At 37.7% G+C, this 23,401-nt stretch overlaps 1 protein-coding gene across 1 annotated transcript in view; it reads right to left on the minus strand.

Annotated features, from left to right (window-relative positions):
* Nucleotides 1-3,205: 3,205 nt before the first annotated feature.
* Nucleotides 3,206-23,401, minus strand: part of TUT4 (terminal uridylyl transferase 4) — a 145,221-nt gene continuing 125,025 nt past the window's right edge. Inside the window, 6 exon segments of the mRNA XM_032626370.1 lie at nucleotides 3,206-3,936; nucleotides 5,347-5,505; nucleotides 9,265-9,712; nucleotides 12,836-12,936; nucleotides 13,549-13,772; nucleotides 14,702-14,817. Coding sequence (XP_032482261.1) covers nucleotides 3,869-3,936; nucleotides 5,347-5,505; nucleotides 9,265-9,712; nucleotides 12,836-12,936; nucleotides 13,549-13,772; nucleotides 14,702-14,817 — 1,116 coding nt within the window. The 3' untranslated portion in view covers nucleotides 3,206-3,868.

Consider the following 23,401-nt stretch of genomic DNA (forward strand, 5'->3'; position numbering starts at 1 on the left):
TATACTATATCTAAAACATACAAGAAGCTAGAAAAAAATTACTCCAGCCTCTAATGTTTTCTGTAATTGTCCTTAATTTTGAAGGAGTCTTTTAGAACTAGATTCTCTTGTAGAAAAAATTTTTAAGTTGAACATTTCTTCACTTTTAGATTTTTTTTGTTAAATCCAAGTAAAATTAATTTGCCAGACGTACTAAATATAGCATATAAACCCACTTTTGTAAAACTTTTCCTGTGTGTGTATCTGTATATATGTGTACATATATGTATATAATGTATATATTTTAAGAGATGGTTTGAAAAAATGAAGTTCACTAGATATTAATAGTATTAATTTCTGGTTTATGGGTTTTCGAGTGATTTTTATACCTTGTTCTTTTACTTAATGCTTTTTTTGGTAATAAACAAAGTTAAATTATCCTTTACAAGGAAAAATTGAGTTGGAGTTTAGAGCTTTTTTTTTTTTTTTTTTTGTGGTACGCAGGACTCTCACTGTTGTGGCCTCTCCCGTTGCAGAGCACAGGCTCCGGGACGCGCAGGCTCAGCGGCCATGGCTCACGGACCCAGCCGCTCCACGGCATGTGGGATCTTCCCGGACCGGGGCACGAACCGGTGTCCCCTGCATCGTCAGGCGGACTCTCAACCACTGCGCCACCAGGGAAGCCCCCTAGAGCCTTTTTTATAAGCTTACCAACACAGTTTACAGATCGTTTCTTGGAACTGCAAATTGGTAACCACTTTTTGGCAATACACCAATTTGGCAATATGTAGCAGGAACCTTAGAACTTTTATCCTTTTTATCTAATAATCCCATTTATAAGAATTCACCATAATAGAATACAGTTGACCTTTGAGTAACGCAGGTTTGAACTGCATGAGTCCACTTGTATGCAGGGTTTTTTCCAATAAATATTACTATCCTACATGATCCAAAGTTGGCTGAATCTGCAGATGTGGAACCATGGATATGGAGGGCCAACTATGGTATTTGAGCATCCATAGATTTTCGTATGTGCCACAGATGCTGGAACCAATTCTCTGTGGATTCTGAGGGATGACTATAATCCAATACACACAAAAATAGCCTTATCCTATCATCATTTTACATATATTTTTATGTAGAGAAGAACTGGAAATAGCAAAAATGTCCATCTGTAGGGAACTGAATTAGTAAATTACATAGTATATCATTAATATTCATATTTTTAAATAATCTTTAATGGCAAGGGAAAATATTAATCTCTCCAAGTGATTAAACATTACACAAAACATCTCAAAGCAATGTGATCTTAAGTGTGTGTGTTCTCTGCAGAAGATTGATAATTTTTTTTTTTGCGATACGCGGGCCTCTCACTGTTGTGGCCTCTCCCGTTGCGGAGCGCAGGCTCTGGACGTGCAGGCTCAGCGGCCATGGCTCACGGGCCCAGCCTCTCCACGGCATGTGGGATCTTCCCGGACCGGGGCACGAACCTGTGTCCCCTGCATCGGCAGGCGGACTCTCAACCACTGCGCCACCAGGGAAGCCCGAAGATTGATAATTTAATTTTATACTTTTCAATTGATCTACAATGAATTTGAATTCATAATCAAAAACTTAAGTTTGTAATTTATATGAAAAATTTGTAAACTTATGAAACTCAGCTACTACATAAATTATCAATACAAACTAAGAGTTTTCTATTTTTCAGCTTGGAACAGTTTTGCAGTTATTGAACACTGGCAATTACTGAAGGAGGAATAAATGAGATGCTAAAAATTACTATATAGAACACTGTTATACAAATAAAACCTAGGTCACTGGAGTTTATTGCCCCATAAATACCTTTTGCCAGGTGGTATACTGCCTTCCTTTGGGAAGGAAGACTGAACTGGGGGCAGTCTCTTGCTGCAGATTGGCAGATTGTTTTGTTTTGTTTTTGGCCATGCCGCATGGCTTGTGGGATTTTAGTTCCCCGACCAGAGATCGAACCCAGGCCCTCGGCAATGAGAGCGCAGAGTCCCAACCACTGGACCACCAGGGAATTCCCAGATTGTTTTCTTTTTAATGAATATTTCAAATATATACAAAAGTAGAACAGTAAAATGAATACCCTATTCTCTAAGACCTGAAAGGAAATGAAATACATAGAACACTGACTTTAAAAGAAAATCTTGAATTCTCCAAGTAACAGTTTAACAGAAAAGTATATGTTGGGCCAGGTTATCTCATTAACAAAACAAATAAGCTGAACTTCACCACTTAGTAGGATTCCGTGGGATGCTGACTGAAGCTTTTTTTTTTTAATTGAAGTATAATTGATCAACAACACTGTGTTAGTTCCAGGTGCACAGCATAGTGATTCAATATTTCTCTACATTACAAAATGATCACCATGGGATGCTAAGCTTTAATATGAAAAACTAACAGTAAACACACTTGATCTTAACATTTAACAAATGTCTTTCCAGGGCTATAAACACCACAGGAAAGTCTTCAACCTCTTGCAATAGATTTCAAGCATCTTCCTTCCATTTTGGAAAATATGGCAAAAGCCCAAGTGCTCTCAATATTTAAGGAATGCATATCTGAGGAAGCAGAACAAAGATAACATACTGTTCTTAAAAGACATTTGTATTATTCTGCAGATTTCCAAATAAATCTATAGTATGATTTGGTCTAAAATCCCTGGCAAATCTCTGAGTTGTTTAGACAAGATGACCTCACCTCAATGTATAGTACCAAAAACAGCTACAAAATCTCCCACCAACAACACAAGTTTGAAATCCAACTATAATCACTGATCACAAGGCATTATTGGTAAACACCATCCTCACAAGTACACCTTCCAGGCAGTAGTACAGGACTCAGAATGGATAGTCTGGCACATGTTAGTTCCTCAGTAAATAAGAATTACCTTCCCTCCACTAAACTCTACTTCAAAAGATCTGATTCAATTCTATTTCCAACACATAACTGTGCTAACTTGAGAATTCATTTTGTTTTGCACCTCAGTTTTCCCAATGATAAAATGAGATAGGATCTGCTTCTATCAACCTCATATGGGTGTTGTGAAGATCCAATAAAATAACATGAAAAGATTCTTAGATCTTTTTCTAAAACTAAGTCTGTGATTTAGAATACTCTATTCAATGAGAGTAAAACAAATCTCTGAATTATTACATTATATTCCTATCATCTAAACAACCAGATGAATTAACAAAATTTGACTCTTGTCAAAAAGATTTATTAACTTAAAATAGAATTACTTCAAATACAGACAAAAGCAAATTTCTGTTCAAGTTGGAATATTTTCAATATACAAGAATGTAAAAGAAAAAATTCTAAATCTTCATGTTGAAGTTTTATTTTATTATTTTTTTTACCTTTTAAAAAGTTTTTGGCACTACAAGGTTCTGTAAAGAATAGAAGTGACAAATTTAAAACACATGAAAGTCTTTCCTAATTCTTAAGAACAATATATATAAAGTCTGAAGCAACCAAAGTATGAATACAGCTAATAGAAAATAAAGAATGTAATTTTTAAATTCTCTCTTTATACAATTCATCAAGGTTAAACAAAACATAAAATTCCCTTAAAAATAGGGTAATAAAATAGATGAAATTTGTATCACTCAATTCGGTGATACTAGTAAAAACTATAGTTCATATTTATATACAAATAATACAGTCTTTAAAAACAGTCTTAGAATTTAAATAAGCTATCTAAACGTGTTAAAATTTTAAATCAGGACCTGATTTGTTTTGCTTTCCATTAAATGTCACTTTTTCTGCTGAATGTAACTGACATTGAGGTACGGATACCCTTGAGACAGCAGGATTGGCTGGTTGCTGTGCATCGGTAGAGCAGCTGAAAGAAAATGGACTCGCATTACTCCGACACGTTTCCTCTTGGTGGGTGGGGACAACGCTCTCTACACCGACGGGTGGCACATCTGTCTGTTGGACACAACACAGACAGGAAACTGAAAGGCTTGTGCCTATTTATCTGACAACCTCTTAGAATTAACTGTAGCTAGTTCTCTTTTTTCTATTTATATAGTAAAGAAGAGATGAAGCATGTCAAAACATTTAGTCGGGGGAGAAGGAGGAGGAGGGAAGGAAAATGTGGGTATGTGAAAGAAAATAGAGGAGACAAGAGAGATGGAGGGGAGGAATTAAGGGGAAAAAATCCACCAGGGAAGAACTTCAGACTCTCCTCCTCCCCCAAAAGGGCTTGTATGACCAATAGTAATTTCCCTCAGCCCTAGTTCTTTGCTCAGAATAAACCAGCCATAGTTAAGGTTCTGCCATTCTATAATACAGCAATGCCCCACCAAGTACAATGGATAGTTTACGAAGGCTTAAGTGTATCAAGCCTGATAATCATACCAAGGGATTCCCCTGAGAAGTTATTTTATTTAGTCAACATTCCCAGAGTGCCTTTCTTTACTTTCTTGAACTCCTAGTTTAACTGTATTAACTCTGACTCTAGTTTTCTTAACTCCTAAGTTAACCAAGTGCTGAAGGCCAGATTCAGACATTCCCTATTTGAACTGAGATACTGCTGAGGCAAGTAGGTTAGATAAAATGCTATTCATTACTTAGATCAAAGCAATTATTGGTACATTAGTACCAAGAGAATATAATCAATTCTAATGTCATTCAAGTCTTAGTTTTACTAAACAAATTTGACTGTCACTACTCAACTCAAAAACTTCTACTGGATCCCCACCACTTACTAAGTCCAAACTCCTTCATAATATGGCCTCAGCCTACCTCTCTAGCCTCATCACCTATACATTTTTCCATTTACCTCATCTAGTCCTATTATTTTCTCTTTTCTCTTTTTTCCCTATAGGAAAAAAGTTTCAGTGAAAAAAGTTCAGTATAATATGGATCACTTTTTTCAGTGAAAAATGTTCTCACTGAGGCAAAACTAGTGACTTTGCATGTATTATGGCCTCAGCTAAGAACACTCCTCCTCTCTAATCTCTACATGATCTCTAGGAAAAAAATCCCATATCTCTTTCAAGATCTAGTTTGAATGTCAAAATCTTGTGCAATTTGATCCCTGGTGTCTATATTCTGCTCTCTCTGCTAGGGCAAAGTTAACTGATTCCTCTAAGCTCCTCTTCTTGTCTATTTCACAGGTCTGGCTTTCCTAATAAAATATGCATTAAGTGCAAGGGTTTTATTTAATTCTTGCTTGAGCAATAAGCACCTAGCGCAGTCTGACACACAGTATGCTCTCTCAATAAATATTTACTGAATTCATAAATTTTCACTCCAAGATCCTGGCCTTTACAAAGGCTCCTTGTCCCAGAACAAAACCCACCCAGCCTGTGACAAATACGTAAGCAATGGTACCTTGAGTATAGAAAGGTTTGTTGGGCTGATATCTGGCATTTCCCTGATGCATGAAGTTCTGATGCAAACCATAAGGCCACGAAGCTGGGACAAGAGGGAAATGGGGTCGTGGTGCATGTTCCCAAGGAATTGGAGGATTTAGTCCTGGAAATCCTGGCTCTGCATTTCAACAATAAAGGAGAGACATATTTTAAAACATCACTTTGTTCATTCAAATATTCCTTCATTCCACAAAGATTTATTGAGTATCTACTACTGACCAAGAAATATGCTAAATGCAGAGGATACCAAAAAAAATTTTTTAAGGAATAAAAACACTGTAATTGTTCTCAAATTATTCATAAAGGAAACATTTAAGAAGACATACACAATAATATGTGGTAATTGCTATAACAGAGCAGTGGAAGGTGTCTAAAGTGAGGAGTAACCCAATTGTTCAAGGACAGAGAAGGTTTTCCTAAAATGATGGACTAAATTGAGTGTTAAAGGACAAAGAACTAGTTATGCAAAATGGGACAAGGAAGACATTTTAGACAGAAGGAATAGTGTGCTCAAAAGCCAGGAAGCCGGAAAATACAGCAAGTTTGGGAAGCTGCAAGACGATTGGCAATACAGAGACAGAGGTAAAGGAAGGCAGCGGTAAGAGAAAAGGCTGGACAGGTAGGTAGGATCTATATTTCAAAGAACCTTAGTACATCACTAAGGAGCTTAACATCTTATCCTAAAGGCAATGCCAACTATACCAGAATCAATTATATCTTGGCCTGGAAGGAGATCCTATTAGAAGCTGAGGCATTGTGGTGAAATAGCCGAAAACTTGGGCATTGGAGCCAAATAGGTCTAAGTTCAAATACCAGTTACAAAAATTACTAAGTTTTAATTATGAACCCCAGGTTGTTATGAGGATTAAATAAGATAACAAAAATAAAGTAGCCTACACAAATTATGTCATATTAAGCAGGAACTCAAAAAATATGAGTCCTATTCTTTCTATGGCAAACCACTCCCACCAATCTACTTCCCTTTAAGATCTATCTTTAAGTACGTCTTTCAAAGCACAGTAACCCCTGAATCTTCTGGATCATTTCTGGTGGCTTTTCTCATTCAGGATCACAATGTGGCAGGAAATAATCTAAAAGACACTGTCCTTATTCACTAAACTTCCTAGCAGGAAGTTAGGAGGTACAGGATAGGGAGGAGTAGGCAACAAGAAAACTGAAACCACACTCCGAGCCACACTCCTACCAAGCTCAGTCTTCTCAGGAGGTAACCAGGTAAACAAAGCAGCTAGTTCACTGCAAGTTCATAAAGCCAAGTTACAACTAAGAGCTAAAGCTGCAGAGCTCAGAGTTTACAAAAAATAAGACTGGGTATACAGTATTGAGGTCCTGACCAATTGAGAAATGTTTTAACATAAAAGGGTATCTTTTAGAATATCCTTCAATCTCTCTTGGCCATTTTTCCCAACCAAGTATTTTCATAATACAATTAAAGATAGTCTGAAAAATTATCATTAAAGATAATCTGAAAAAATGGGGTAAAAACTACTCATACAACCTCCTACTCTAATACAACCACTAGTATCATTTTAATATATCCCCATCCGGTCTCTCCATTTTTAACATAATGTTAACTTTAGCTGTAATATTAACTAGGAGTTGCGCACCTATCCAACAAATAATATTTGCTGCGTAACACTTTATTACATAATAATAATACACTATACAAATAATGTATCTACATCAGGCACTATACTGGACACCAGGGAGACAATGACAGGCAAGAAACAATTCATAACCTCTAAAAGTTCAGTCTAATGCATTATGCAGACAAGTAGACAGGCGATTTCAACACAGGAAGACAAGTGCTATAATATGGATATTAAGGAAACATGAAGGAGAGAAATGATACCTAATACAACTGGAAGACAGGATCAACAGGAATTAAAGACTTCCTGAAGAAAGTGATCTAAATTTTAAAACAGAGGATGAGTAAGTTAGCCAAGCTTTGGAGCAAAGGAGGAGGAGGTGAGAGTGAGCAGGAGAGTTAATGGAGAGGATATTCCAGGCAGAGGGAACAACTTAGGTAAACAGTCAGGGGTAAGAGTACGGTGTGTTTGTAGGATGTTAATTAATTAGTTCATTAAGGCTGAAACAGAGATCAAGGAGGTAGGGAGAAGAAGGAGTTAAAACTGAGTCGACATATCAAAAGGCAAAGCACTGGGTCTGTCTTCATGGTTATATAACTCAGTGACTATCAAGAAGCATATATATCATGGCATGCACACAATAAATATTTGTTGAATGAGAGAAGCAGAGGCCACATTAGAATGGCCATGTATGACATATATCCTTTGTTCCTGGAAATTTAAATGAGTTCCCACATTCTGGAATTTCTGCTCAGCAAAATATATTACCTGTATTATTCCAAAGAGGTCTCAGCGCTTTAAGGAATAATATATATTTGCTTAAAATTATCACTAAAATTATTTTGAAAATTGATAAAGGGAAAGAATTAAGCTTTTAGTCTGCATTTCCTATACAAACAATATTTCAGGATAACTAAGCAGTTAATAAGGAAAAGAATCACAGACAAAAATTACAGAAGAATCACAAAGAGTAAATAGAAAATACTGATAACTGCTAAATCTGGGTAATGGGGGGGGGTCATTATACTTTAATCTCTCCTTTTGTGTACATTTCAAATTTTCCCTAGTAAGAAAAAATCTACATATAAAACTAGATGAATAGAATTTATCAACTATTTTTAAATATGCAAAGATAAAAAAATGACTGGATGGTAATACACCCAAATATTTCTGAGCAGTTCTGTCTAGGAATTGAGATTATATATGATTTTCTTTTTCAAATGCTCTACAAAGAATATGTATTACTTAGATATCAGTAAAAAAAAAAAAAAACTATTCTTTCTTAAGCTACAAAGTGCTACTAATCTTTTTCTTTTTTAAAAGTTGCTCCTTACTATAAGGGGACTTCCCTTGTGGTCCAGTGGTTAAGACTCCACGCTCCCAATGTAGGGGGCCCGGGTTCGATCCCTGGTCAGGGAACTAGATCCCGCATGCCGCAACTAAAAGAGCCCGCATGCTACAACTAAGACCTCACGTAGCCAGAGAAGTAAATACATATTAAAAATAAAACAAACAAACAAAAAAAGTTAATTTATGGGATTCCTGGTGGCGCAGTGGTTGAGAGTCCGCCTGCCAATGCAAGGGACACGGGTTTGTGCCCCGGTCCGGGAAGATCCCACATGCCACAGAGCGGCTGGGCCCGTAAGCCATGGCCGCTGAGCCTGCGCAAGAGGCCACAACAGTGAGAGGCCCGCGTACCACCAAAAAAGAAAAAAAACAAAACAAAACAAACAAACAAAAAATTGCTCCTTACTAAAAGATAGTTAAGGGTCTAGGGCAAAGATTACAGGTTTTGAAGAAAGAAACTGGTTTAAACCTTGGATCTACTATGATTATGATAGGATGAGAGTTACTTAACCCTTCAATTTCCTCAACTGTAAAATGAATGCTAGTAGTACCTACACCAAGCAAGACTGCAGCGAAAATTTAAAATAATAACAAAATAATAACTAAAATTTATGTTTATTACCTCATTTAATATTCACAACATCCCTGTGAGTTAGGTGCTATTAATTCACCTATTTTACAGATGAAACCAATGCACAAATAGATTACGCAACTGCCCAATGCCACATAATAAATGGCAGAGCCAGGATTCATATCCAGGCAGTCTGAATCCACAGCCTATACTCTTTGTCTAATGTTATACTGCCCCTGCACAAATACTGCTTGCCATCTTTTTACTCACATTTATTTCCCAGGTTCAACCAATAATACCAATCATCCAACCTTTCTACAGACAGATACAAAAGAAGAAAAGGAAGGGTTACCCGAATTTCCCACTGTACCATTGTTCACCAGGGAATTTGGAGCCACAGTACGAGGCCAGTGTCCATCATGAGAGGAGCTAGGGATTGCCACAGGTCTGGCAGCAGGCTGTGCAAAGATGATGCTGGGATCGTTCAGGCCAATATTGCTGGGGGCGCTGCCTGGTGCAGAATGGATCACTGGGCCGTGAATAGGCCAGGATGGGGCAGGGATCTGGAGGGGGTGCATTGGCAACAATCCCATATTGTGCATGGGAGAATACTGAGCTGGTGGTGACTGAGGAAAGTTATACATAGGCATCTGGACCTGATGGGGGGGCTGGGCCCCCTGCTGAGGTGGGCCAAGCTTGGGTTGGGATCCTGGCTGAGATGGAGGCTGGGTAATGGCAGTGGATTGGGAAGAGTTCTGTGGAAATGGCTGGGGCTGAGGAGAATAAGATGGTGAATCAGACTGCAAAGGAAAAAAAAAAAACATTTTAAAATTAATTTACAAACATCTTAATTTTATAAAAGCAGAGATTATCAAAATATAAAACTATGGAGTTATTTTACTAGAATATTATAAATAGAACTCTATGATATACATAGTAACAAATAATAACAGAACCTCATTTTATATGAAGGCAGAGTTTTTCCCAAAGTTCTCAAACCCTCTCTCACAGAGGTTTTATCTCATAAACCTTTTCACTGCCCAAAGAAGAGAGCCCAGACATCATACCCATCATGTAGAACCCACAATTCCAATTTTAACTAGAAATTTACATCTAAATATCTCAGAGTCACTTTCATTCAGCTCCTCAACAAGCATTTACTGAGTGTCAATTAAGTATTGGGGGGACTTCCCTGGTGGTGCAGTAGTTAAGAATCTACCTGCCAATGCAGGGGACACGGGTTAGAGCCCTAGTCCGGGAAGATCCCACATGCCATGGAGCAACTAAGCCCATGAGCCACAACTACTGAGCCCGTGTGCCACAACTACTGAAGCCCACGCACCTAGAGCCCATGCTCCACAACAAGAGAAGCCACCGCAATGAGAAGCCTGAGCACCACAACGAAGAGTGGCCCCAGCTTGCCGCAAATAGAGAAAGCTTGCCGGCAGCAATGAAGACCCAACGCAGCCAAAAACTAAATAAATAAAAAAAGTAATTTTATAAAAAAGAAAAAAAAAGAATTAAAAAAATTATGTACTGGGCATTGTTCTAGGTATTAAAAATATAATACTAACATGTATGCCCTCATAAAGCTTAAAGTCAATGGGGGAAAAGAGGAGGAACAGATAAAGTTTACATAAGCAATCACAATACAGTATAATAATTACTATGATAAACACTGTATAATATACAATGAAATCCCAGAGCAGGAACACCTAAACCCACTTTGGGAGAAGGAGGGAAGATAAGATGAAGGAAAGTGGAAATCTTCCTGAAGGAAGTGACCTTTAAGCTGAGACTCAAGATAAATAGAAAACAGTCTTGATAAAAGGGTAGAGATAAGGAAAAGGGAAGATTCAGTTAGAGGGAACAACATAATTAAAGGTTATAGGTACAAAAATACATGTCCTTTAAAAAAAAAGTAATTGGAATCTGAAATGGTTGCCTAGGCTAGGGAAGCAAATGGTTGTAAGCTATTTTTTACAGATAGAAACAACAGGACCTTGTGACTGACTGGATGTGGAGGCTGAGGGAGGAGTAGTAGTTCAGGAAACTAGATAGATAGCGGGATCATTCAATGAGATGGAGAACACAGGAGGAAGAGGCAAACCTGGGGAGTTGGAAAGAAATATAAGCTACATTCTAGACATGTTGAAGCTGCAGTGCTTTGTGAGACCTCCAAATAGCAATGTTCATTAGTCAGACTCTTACCCAAATCTCAGGTGAGAAAAAAGTGAGTGCTAGAAGCAGAAGATGAAAGTTAGGGGCACCACAGGAAAGTGATTAGAGCACAGGTTTTGGAGACAGAACCTAAGGATACAAGTTCTGGTTCCAAGTGCCTGCTGACCTCATGCAAGAAACTTAAATCTCAGCTTCTTCACCCGTAAGGTATAAATAATAATAGAATCTACATCAGAGGTTTTTATGAAGATTAACTACAACAATATATGTCAAAAATATAAACACCAAATTCAGAATAGAAGATACATTTTAGTAGCAAGGAAGGGATGGTAGGAAGTTTAAGATGGGAACAGCATCCAAGAGGAATGCATAGGGGTTGTCAACTGTGGGTAATACTTTAACAAACCAAAAACAACAAAGCATTAAGAATTGTTAAAACCTGGTGGCAGTGCATGGATGTTTATTATTTTCTATAATTTTCAACATTTTAAAAATATTTTTTAATAAGAAACAGGAAGAACGAATGCATATATAGCACACAGCACTCAATAAATATTAGTTAATATAACTGTTATTATATAACTTTTATGAAACTGTCAGGCCCATAGTAGTACATATTCAAATGTTTGAGGTAGGGTTAGTGGGCTCCTAAATGTTTTTCCAAGACAAGCCCTACTGTTGCTCTTCAAATTCTCTAAGAATTTTTTCTAAAATACAGATCACATCAGATTTAGCATGTTTTAACAGATAACAGCTTTGAAGATACACAGACCTGGGTTTGAATCTTTTAATTTTTCTTATTCTCAGCTTCCCAATTTGTAAAATTTGATCATACCAATACCTACCACTTCACATGTCCATTCAAAGGATTAAATGTGATAATACGTGTGAAGCACTAAAAGCATAGTGTCAGATTTAGAGTAAGCATTCAGTTAGTATTTAACTATTAATTTAAGAAGTGCAAGGTGAATACAGATTTAGACAAAGGTTAGAGCAACTCAGCAAAGTTAATAGACCTGTGAATCTGAACACTAATTAAATACTCCATCTTTCACAGGATATAGTTCACTAGGTATCCATATCAGCGATGAGAAGACACACAAAATTTCAAGCAAGTGAAATGCCATGCATGTATTGCCCTAACAGTAATAAACCCTTAATACATCTCAATTTTGGGGTCTATTTTTAATTAATGGTACTCATATTCTTCCATTATGCAAAAGCTAAAACATCAAAGTTATCACCTAATTTTTTTTTTTTTTTTGCGGTATGCGGGCCTCTCACTGCTGTGGCCTCTCCTGTTGCAGAGCACAGGCTCCGGATGCGCAGGCTCAGCAGCCGTGGCTCACGGGCCTAGCAGCTCCGCGGCATGTGGGATCTTCCTGGACCGGGGCACAAACCCGTGTCCCATGCATCAGCAGGCGTACTGTTAGCCACTGCGCCACCTGGGAAGCCCTATCACCTCATTTTAATCCAACCAACAACCTTATTTGGTAGTTACCTTATTTTACAAATAAGAAATAGGTTCACTGAAGTTAAGTAGCTTGCCCATAGATATAAACCCAGATCTACATTACTCCAAAAGTAATGCTCATTCTAGCTGATGTGCCTAGCAAGGACACCTCTATAAAGCACTGTGTAATCTGGAAGATTGTATTTACCAATCTGAAAGATCCTATCACCTACCAAAATTAGTACTATCTTCCTGCCAAGACCAACCCATCTACAGGCAGAGTACTTACACATTCTGAGGACTGTCTAGTCCTTATGGACTGATCACCTTGTTGTTGGGCTGAACCAGCCACTTGTTGGGCATTTACAAGATTGCGGACCAGCTGGGCTGCTAAGAGAAGACATCAAAAAGAAATTCAACAGATAAAGAAAATAACAGAGAAACGACAATCAATAAACTCTCTTCTTCAGTACAACAGTCTCAAATCTGAGATTTTATAAACTTGGACTTTTAAACTTATGATTATGTTAGTGAAGGACTTTTAACAACTCATTTTTTTTCTTGTTTGTTAAGCCATTTCTCAATCCTTAGAGCATTAAAAAAAAAATACACTGGTCCTGGAAACAAGAACAAGTGTCATATTGCTTTTCTAAAGGAGACAATATATTTATTTAAGAAAATAACTTCTGCAATAAGAATCTGAATAACTGGAAATCATCACTTGTATTTTGTTTTTTTCTTACAATAAACTCTCATTTGGGTTTCTAATTCATGAAATTCCTTGTGATACATAACAGGAACAGATCTCCCTCTCTCATAAAAGCAGTGGGAAGAGATATAATTTCTCCTATATGTTCCCCAAAAAATCTCTCTTTGATAGATTGTTAAGGTACAAAATCATACAGCTATGTTTAGAATAGAGAATAATCAGGGTCCTTAGAATGACACCAACATAAATGACTTTATTTCCACCAGAAACTATTTTTGGCCTTTTCTATTTACCTGCCACACTGCTATTCCTCTGACGGGCCAGCTTGACCTCTGGGCACTCCCTTCGCACATGTCCTGCATCTCCACAGATAAAACATCTGAGGTCTCTGGGGTCTCTAAAGTCTCGAGTGTCGTGGAGGTCTCGGGGGTCAAGAAGGTCTCGGGAGTCTTTCTCCTCTTCATTCCCTTCCTTCTCTTCTTCACTGTCTTTCTTCTTTAGTCTAAACAGTAAACTGCTGATACCAATAATGTGGGGCTAGGGACTTATAAACTGAATGAACTATATAACAAACTAAACTATACAAGAGTCTCACAATAAAGGGATTAATGTGCCCATCATTTCATGCATCATTTTGAAGGCAAGGGTTCTCACATTTATAGTACACCTACTCATATGGCAGAAACTGGGTACTCTAGTAGTTTTATAATACAATATCAATATTTATTATTTAGTATCAAATTTTAATCTTGTAACAATCCTTAGAGGTTGGTATTTACTATCTCCATTTTATAGAGGAAGATACTTGAGGTTTAGAGAAGGTAAGTGTCTTCTGTAAATTTAACAAAGAGCAGTGACGGAAACTAGGAGTTTACTCTGTCTGAAAAGTTCTAAGCTCTTTATATTAGGCAAGACTTGATGACTAAAGAAGGGATTATCCTGGCCTATTAACATAGTATATAGAACGTAGTAAAGTATATTCCATAGATGTATTTTCAGGGGGCACAAAGGATGTGTATTCCTTAAGGTAAATATTATATAGACATATCTCACAGCATATACCTCAAAGATTCAATTAATTATATTTTAATTATTGGTTTTCATAACTGTGAGGTCCTCAGCAAGAACCCCATATCTTGGTCTTTTCTTCCCCTTGGATTCTAGCACAGTTTCCAGCACACAGTAGGTGTTAATAAATGCTTCTTCAGTTAAAAAAAAAAACCTGAGTGAATTAATGAATAAATGAACAAATAAACATCATGAGACACCACTATACCAGAAATAAATCCCACTCTTTCACAAAATGCCACTCAAACATATATTGACCTAAAGGTTCAACTGAAAGCCCTGAACTTTCTCAACTTAAACATATCTGAACACAGTCATAGCTTCAATTTGTCTCACATTTATTTTCCCTGCAATGTTGATACATAATCATTTGCCAACCTTCTCCTTTTAGGGCAGTCTTTCATGTAGTGGCCTATTTTTCCACACACACGGCAACATCGATCATTGGGAGCCAGTTCTCCATCTGTTAGTACTCTGGAATCAAAGAAGTACTCCTAGGGAGAAAATACAACTTTACTAGGAAAAAAATCACTAAAAACTTTTGAATCCAAATGGAAAGGAGACTAAGACGCAAAAGTGATTTTTTGAAAAAGGAAATAAATATCAAAAAATATTTCACTGAACTAAAACCATGATATGAAAACAAGATTCAGAATTATCATCATCAATATCACAGCTGCTAACAGTACTAACCACTACACAGCCACATTATTTTCTCATTCATCTGTAGCATCTTTGTGTAATTTCTCAATGAAAGTAGATATTATTTCCATGCTCATTTTATAGATGAGGAAACTGAGGCTCAGAAAATTCAAGTCGTTTGCCCACAGAAAAACGCTGGTAAGTAGCAGATAAAGGATTTAAAGCTAAGTCTGCCTGATTACAAAGCTCATGTTTTCTGCCCCACCAGCCTACTTCCAGAAAGGAATCATTCTCTTTACAAGAGCTCTATGTAAAGAAATCAATCCTCTGGTTTATTTAAAATATCACTGGATTTGCATTCAACATTTCAATAATATATAACATTTACTATATAAAGTAGAATATACCTAAAAAGACTGTAAAGAACCAATAAGAATTAAATCATTTTCCCAAGTCTTAGAAGAATCAGGCTCGTTTTTGCTTTATCCTACTACCTTGCTTATGCTTCTAAGCTTTACCTCAGTTTTGCACTATCACAGAGACTAGTTTTTCCTGATAGTACCCATATCTTTGGATGGCAAGAGAACATGTCCACTTAGCACTCTTTGATTTCTTCCTTAAATCTATCTAATGTCAGGGATAAAAGTAATAAGAAACACACTGACTGGGATGGCTATTAAAAAAGAAAAAAGACAGTAACAAGTATTGGTGAGGATGTGGAAAAACTGCAACCCTCATATATTGCTGGTGGGAATATAAAATAGCACAGCTCTGTTAGGAAACAGTTTGGCAGCTCCTCAGAAAGTTAAACATAAACTTATCAAAATGACCCAGCAATTCTACTGTTATACATCCAAAAGAAATGAAAACATATATCCACACAAGATTTTGTACGCAAATATTCACAGCAGCACTACTCATAATAGCCAAAAAGTAGAAACAATTCAAATTTCCAACAAACTGATAGGAATGAATAAATAAAACATAATATAACCATACAACTGAATATCATTCAACTATAAAAAAAAATGAAGTACTGATACACGTTACAACATGAATGAACCCTGAAAACATTCTGCTAAATGAAAGAAACCAGTCACAGAAGGCTACATATTCTTTGATTCCATTTTCATAAAATGTCCACAGTAGGCAAATCTACAGTTGTGAGACGAAAAAGGAATGAGGATTGACTGCTAATGAGGACAGGAGTTTCCTTGAGAGAGGACGAAACATTCTAAAACTAGATGTAGTGATGGTTGCACAATCCTGCAGATATACTGAAAACCAATGAATTGCTCACTTTATATAGATGAACTGTACAGTACATGAATTATTTCTCAGTAAAGTTCTATTTCTAAAAAAGGATGCAATATAATTCTATACATTTACTATTGATGAAACCAATATAATTAATTAAAATCTTCATCATCATATTTTCTGACAGGACAAAATGAAGGACTTTCTCAGTTTACCCAGTTGCTTATGGCTGAAACCTAGGAATCACCCTGAACTTATTCTCCTTAACGCATCACCTCTAATTAATCACCAGGTTGTATCCATTCTACTCCTGAATATCTATCTCTTTAGATATTCTTCTTTCTTCAGCCCACCATCCTAGTTAATGTGGCCTAGACCTGGGGTCAGCAAACTTCTTCTGTAAAGAGCCAGAAAGTTAAAATTTTAGGTGCTGTGGTAAAATTGAAGGTATTATGTAGGTACTTATATAACAAAAGAGAAAGCAAATTTTCACAAATTTTTTACTGAAGAATTTCAAAATATACTAACAATAATAGAGTGTAATTTTTTATATGTTTATTAATTAGAAAAAAAAGGATACTTTCTGGGGGAGCCATTTTGCTTAACTGGGGTTCAAAGTTAGTGTTCCCTATCATTAAAATAGAAGGCAAATGTTCATTTGTTAATGCTAATCTGCAATTATATTTTTAAGTATTTCATCTTTGAAAATGTTTTTCACAGATGAAGAGGTTGAAGATTTAAGGTAAAGAGAATACAAATGGATCTAGAGTGCATACAGAAGGACTAGTCTCTGATAAAGAAGAGATATCTGGTGATTGGCCAGCAAAATGGCGGAGTAGAATGACATGAGCTCACCCCTTCTTACAAAAATACCAAAATCACAACCAACTGCTGAACAACCAACAACAAAAACATAAAATAAAAAACACACTGGAACCTACCCAAAAAGATACCCTACATAAAAAGACAAAGAAGAAACCACAACAAGATGGTAGGAGGGGTGCAATCATGGTAAAAATCAAATCCAATACCTGCTGGGTGGGCAACCCACAAACTGGAAATTAACTATACCACAGAAGTTCTCCCACAGGAATTAAAAGTCCTGAGCCCCACATCAGGCTTCCTAGCCTGGGGGTCTGGTAATGGGAGGAGGAGCCCCCCGAGAATCTGTCTTTGAAAGCCAGTGGGGTTTGACTGCAGGAATTCCACAGGACTGGGGAAAACAGAAACTCCACTCTTGGAGGGCATACACAAGATCCCGTGCCAGACCAGGACCCAGGGAAAAAGGCAGTGACCTCGTAAGAGACTGGGCCTGATCTACCTGCTAGTACTGGAGGGTCTCCGGAGGAGGTGGGGGGCAGCTGTGGCTCACTGAGGAGACAAAGACACTGGCAGCAGCAGTTCTGGTGAGCACGCATTGGCATGAGCCCTCCTGGAGCTCCCATTTCCTCCCCAAGACCTAGCCCCACCAAACAGCCTGTAGGCTCAAGTGCTGGGACACCTCAGGCCAAACAACCAACAGATGGGAACACAGCCCCACCCATCAACAGACAGGGTGCTTAAAGTCTTCCTGAGTACAGCCCTGCCCACTAGAGGGACAAGACCCAGGCCCACCCACAAGGGGGCAGGAACTAGACCCTCCCACCAGGAAACCTGTACAACCCTCTCAGACAGCCTCATCCACCAGAGGGCAAACAGCAGAAGCAAGAAGAACTACAATCCTGCAGCCTGCAGAACAGAAACTGCAATCACAGAAAGTCAAGACAAAATGAGACAGCAGAGGAATATGCCCCAGATGAAGGAACAAGACAAAACCTCAGAACAACTACTAAGTGAAGTGGAGATAGGCAATCTACCAGAAAAAGAATTCAGAGTAATGATAGTGAAGATGATCCAAGATCTTGAAAAAAGAATGGAGGCACAGACTGAGAAGATGCAAGAAATATTTAACAAAGACCTAGAAGAACTAAAGAACAAATAAACAGAGATGAACAATACAATAATTGAAATGAAAAATGTAAAATATATAGGAATCAATAGCAGAGTAACTGAGGCAGAAGAACAGATAAGTGAGCTTGGAGACTGAATAGTGAAAATCACTGCCATGGAACAGAATAAAGAAAAAAGAATGAAAAGAAATGAACACAATCTAAGAGACCTCTGGGACAACATTGAATACACCAACATTCACATTATGGGGTCCCAGAGGAAAACAGAGACAGAAAGGACTTGAGAAAATATTTGAAGAGATAATAGCTGAAAACTTCCCTAATATGGGAAAGGAAACAGTCACCCAAGTCCAGGAAGGGCAGAGAGCCCCAGGCAAGATAAACCCAAGGAGGAACACGCCAAGACACATAGTAATCAAACTGACAAAAATTAAAGAAAAAGAAAAAATACGAAAAGCAACAAATAACATACAAGGAAGCTCCCATAAGGTTATCAGCTGATTTCTCAGCAGAAACTCGGCAGGCCAGAAGGGAGTGTCATGATATATTTAAAGTGATGAAAGGGAAGAACCTACAACCAAGAATACTCTACCCAGCAAGGCTCTCATTCAGATTCAATGGAGAAATCAAAAGCTTTACAGACAAGAAAGAGCTAACAGCATTCAGCACCACCAAACCAGCTTTGCAATGAATGCTAAAGGAGCTTCTCTAAGTGGAAAAGGCCACTACTAGAAACAAGTAAAGGTAGGAAATTATCTGCACACAAATATGATGTCAAAACCAGCAATTGTGAGAAGAAAAGAGCACAAATGCAGGACATTGGAAATGCATTTGAAATTAAGAGACCAGCAACTTAAAACCATCTTGTTTATATGTAAACTGCTAATTGAAATCTCATGGTAATTGCAAACCGAAAATCTACAACAGATACACACACACACACACACACACACACACACACACACACGAAGAATCCAAACACAACACTAAAGTTAGTCATCCAATCACAAGAGAAAAGAACAAAAGAGGAAGGGAAGAAACAAGACCTACAAAAACAAATCCAAAACAACTAAGAAAATGGCAATAGGAACATACATATCAGTAATTACCTTAAAGGTAAATGGATTAAATGCTCCAACTGAAAGAAACAGACTGGCTGAATGGATACAAAAAAGAGACCCACTTCAGATCTAGGGACACATACAGACTGAAAGTGAGGGGATGGAAAAAGGTATTCCATGCAAATGTAAATCAAAAGAAAGCTGGAGTAGCAATATTCATATCAGACAAAAAACGCTTTAAAATAAACACTGTTACAAGAGATAAAGGACACTACATAATGATCAAAGGGTCAATCCAAGAAGAAAATATAACAATTATAAATATATATGCACCCAACATAGGAGCACTCCAATGTATAAGGCAAATACTAACAGCCATAAAAGGAGAAATCAACAGTAACACAATAATAGTGGGGGACTTTAACACTCCACTTTCATCAATGGACAGATCATCCAGACAGAAGATCAATAAGGAAACACAGGCCTGAAATGACACATTAGACCAGACTGACTTAGTTGATATTTACAGAGTATTCCATCCAAAAGCAGCAGAATATACATTCTTCTCAAGTGCACATGGAACATTCCCCAGGACTGATCACAAGTTGGGCCACAAAATGAGCTTCGGTAAATTTAAGAAAATTAAAGTCATATCAAGTGGGACTTCCCTGGTGGCACAGTGGTTAAGAATCCACCCGCCAATTTAGGAGACCTGGGTTTGATCCCTGGTCTGGGAAGATCCTACATGCCGCAGAGCAACTAAGCCTGTGCGCCACAACTACTGAGCCTGCGCTCTAGCGCTTACGAGCCACAAATACTGAGCCCATGCACCACAACTACTGAAGCCTGCATCCCTAGACCCCGTGCATTGCAACTACTGAGTCCACATGCTGCAACTACTGAAGCCCTTGCGCTCTAGGGCCCGCGTGCCACAACTACTGAAGCCCACACGCCTAGAGCCCATGCTCCGCAACAAGGGAAGCCACCACGATGAGAAGCCTGTGCACCTCAACAAAGAGTAGCCCCTGCTCACCACAACTAGAGAAAGCCTGCATGCAGCAACAAAGACCAAGACAGCCAAAAATAAATAAAATAAAGTAGTTAATTAAAAAAAATCATATCAAGCATCTTTTCTGACCATATGCTATGAGATTAGGAATCAACTATAAGAAAAAAACTGTAAAAAAACACAAACTCGTGGAGGCTAAACAATATGCTACTAAACAACCAATGGATCACTGAAGAAATCAAAGAGTAAATAAAAAAATACCTACAGTCAAATGAAAATGAAAGCACAATGATCCAAAACCTATGAAACAGGTAAAAGCAGTTCTAAGAGGGAAGTTTATAGCAACGCAATCTTACCTCAGGAAACAAGAAAAATCACAAATAAACAACCTAACCTTATATCCAACCAGAGAAAAACAAACAAAACCCTAAGTTAGTAGAAGGGAAGGAACAACAAAGATCAGAGCAGAAATAAATGAAATAGAAAAGAAGAAAACAACAGAAAAGATCAATGAAACTAAATGCTGCTTCTTTGAAAAGATAAACAAAACTGATAAACCTTTAGCCAGACTCATCAAGAAAAAAAAGAAGAGGGCTCAAATCAATAAAATTAGAAATTAAAAAGGAGAACTTACAACAGACACCACAGAAATACAAAGGACCATAAGAGACTACTACAAGCAACTATATGCCAATAAAATGGACAACCTGGAAGAAATGGACAAATTCTTAGAAAGGTACAATCCCCCAGGACTGAACCAAGAAGAAACAGAAAATATGAACAGACCAATCACAAGTACTGAAATTGAAACTGATTAAAAAACTCCCAACAGGGACTTCGCTGGTGGTCCAGTGGTTAAGAATCTTCCTTCCAAGGCAGGGGACGCAAGTTCGATCCCTGGTTGGGGAACTAAGATTCTACATGCCACGGGGCAACTAAGCCCACACGCTGCAACTACAGGACCCACACGCTCTGAAGCCTGCGTGCCACAACTACAGAGCCCACGTACCACAACTAGAGAGCCTGTGTGCTGCAACTACTGAGCCTGCATGCTCTGGAGCCCACATGCCACAACTAGATAGAAGCCCACGTGCCGCAATAGAGCTGGCACGCTGCAACAAAAGATCCCACGTGCCTCAACTAAGACCCGATGCCGCCCAAAATAAATAAATAAATATTAAAAAATAATGATAATAGAATAAAAAATTCCCAACAAACCAAAGTCCAGGACCAGATGGCTTCACAGGCAAATTCTATCAAACAGAGAAAACACCTATCCTTCTGAAACTATTCCAAAAAATTGCAGAAGAAGGAATACTACCAAACTCATGCTATGAGGCCACCAACACCCTAAAACCAAAACCAGACAAAGATACCACACACACAGAAAAAAAATTACAGGCCAATATCACTGATGAACATAGACACAAAAATCCTCAACAAAATATTAGCAATCCAAATCCAACAATACATTAAAAGGATCACACACCATGATCAAGTGGGATTTATTCCAGGGATGCAAGGATTTTTCAGTATATGCAAATCAATCAGTGTGATACACCACATCAACATATTGAAGAATAAAAACCATATGACCATCTCATAAGATGCAGAAAAAGGTTTTGACAAAATTCAACATCCATTTATGATAAAAACTCTCTAGAAAGTGGGCATAGAGGGAACATACCTCAACATAATAAAGACCATATATGACAAACCTATAGCTAACATCATACTCAACCATGAAAAGCTGAAAGCATTTCCACTAAGATCAGGAACAAGACAAGGATATCCACTTTCACCACTTGTATTCAACATAGTTTTGGAAGTCCTAGCCAAGACAATCAAAGAAGGAAAAGAAATAAAAGGAATCCAAATTGGAAAAGAAGTAAAACTGTCACTTTTGCAGATGACATGATACTACACATAGAAAACTCTAACGATGCTACCGGAAAACTACTAGAGCTCATCAATGAATTCGGTAAAATTGCAGGATACAAAATTAATACACAGAAATCTCTTGCATTTCTATACACTAACAACAAAAGATCAGAAAGAGAAATTAAATAAACAATCCCACTTACCATCACATCAAAAAAAATAAAATACCTAGGAATAAACCTACCTATAGAGACAAAAGACCTGTCCTACGAAAACTGTAAGACGCTGATGAAAGAAATCAAAGATGACACAAACAGATGGCGAGATATATCATGTTCTTAAATTGGAATAATCAATATTGTCAAAATGACTATACTACCCAAGGCAATCTGCAGACTCAATGCAATCTCTATCAAATTACCAATGGCATTTTTCACAGAACTAGAACAAAAAAATTTTAGACTTGCATGGAGACACAAAAGAACCTGAATGACCAAAGCAATCTTGAGAAAGAAAAACGGAGCTGGAGGAATCAGGATCCCTGACTTTGGACTATACTACAAAGGTACAGTCATCAAAAGAGTATGGTACTGGAACAAAAACAGAAATATAGATCAATGGAACAGGACAGAAAGCCCATAAATAAACCCACACATCTATGGTCAATTAATTGATTACAAAGGAGGCAAGACTATACGATGGAGGAAAGACAGTCTCTTCAATAAACGGTGCTGGGAAAACTGGACAGCTACATGTAAAAAAATGAGATTTGAACATTCCTTAATACCATATACAAAAATAAACTCAAAATGGATTAAAGATCTAAATGTAAGACCAGATACTATAAAACTCTTAGAGGAAAACATAGGCAGAACACTCTTTGACATAAATCACAGAAATACCTTTCCCAAGCCATCTCCTAGAGTAATGGAAATAAAAAAATAAACAAACAAATGGGACCTAATGAAACTCAAAAGCTTTTGCACAGCAAAGGAAACCATAAACAAAATGAAAAGACAACCCACAGAATGGGTGAAAATATTTGCAAATGATGTGACCGACAAGGGATTAATCTCTAAAATTTTCAAACAGCTCATGCTGCTCAATATCAAAAAAACAAACAACCAAGGGGCTTCCCTGGTGGTGCAGTGGTTAAGAATCCGCCTGCCAATGCAGGGGACACAGGTTCGAGTCCTGGTCTGCGAAGATCCCACATGCTGTGGAGCAACTAAGCCTGTGCGCCGCAACTACTAAGCCTGAGCTCTAGAGCCCATGAGCC

This window comes from Phocoena sinus, chromosome 1 (assembly GCF_008692025.1).
Source record: "Phocoena sinus isolate mPhoSin1 chromosome 1, mPhoSin1.pri, whole genome shotgun sequence".
In the NCBI taxonomy this organism is placed as follows: Eukaryota; Metazoa; Chordata; class Mammalia; order Artiodactyla; family Phocoenidae; genus Phocoena; species Phocoena sinus.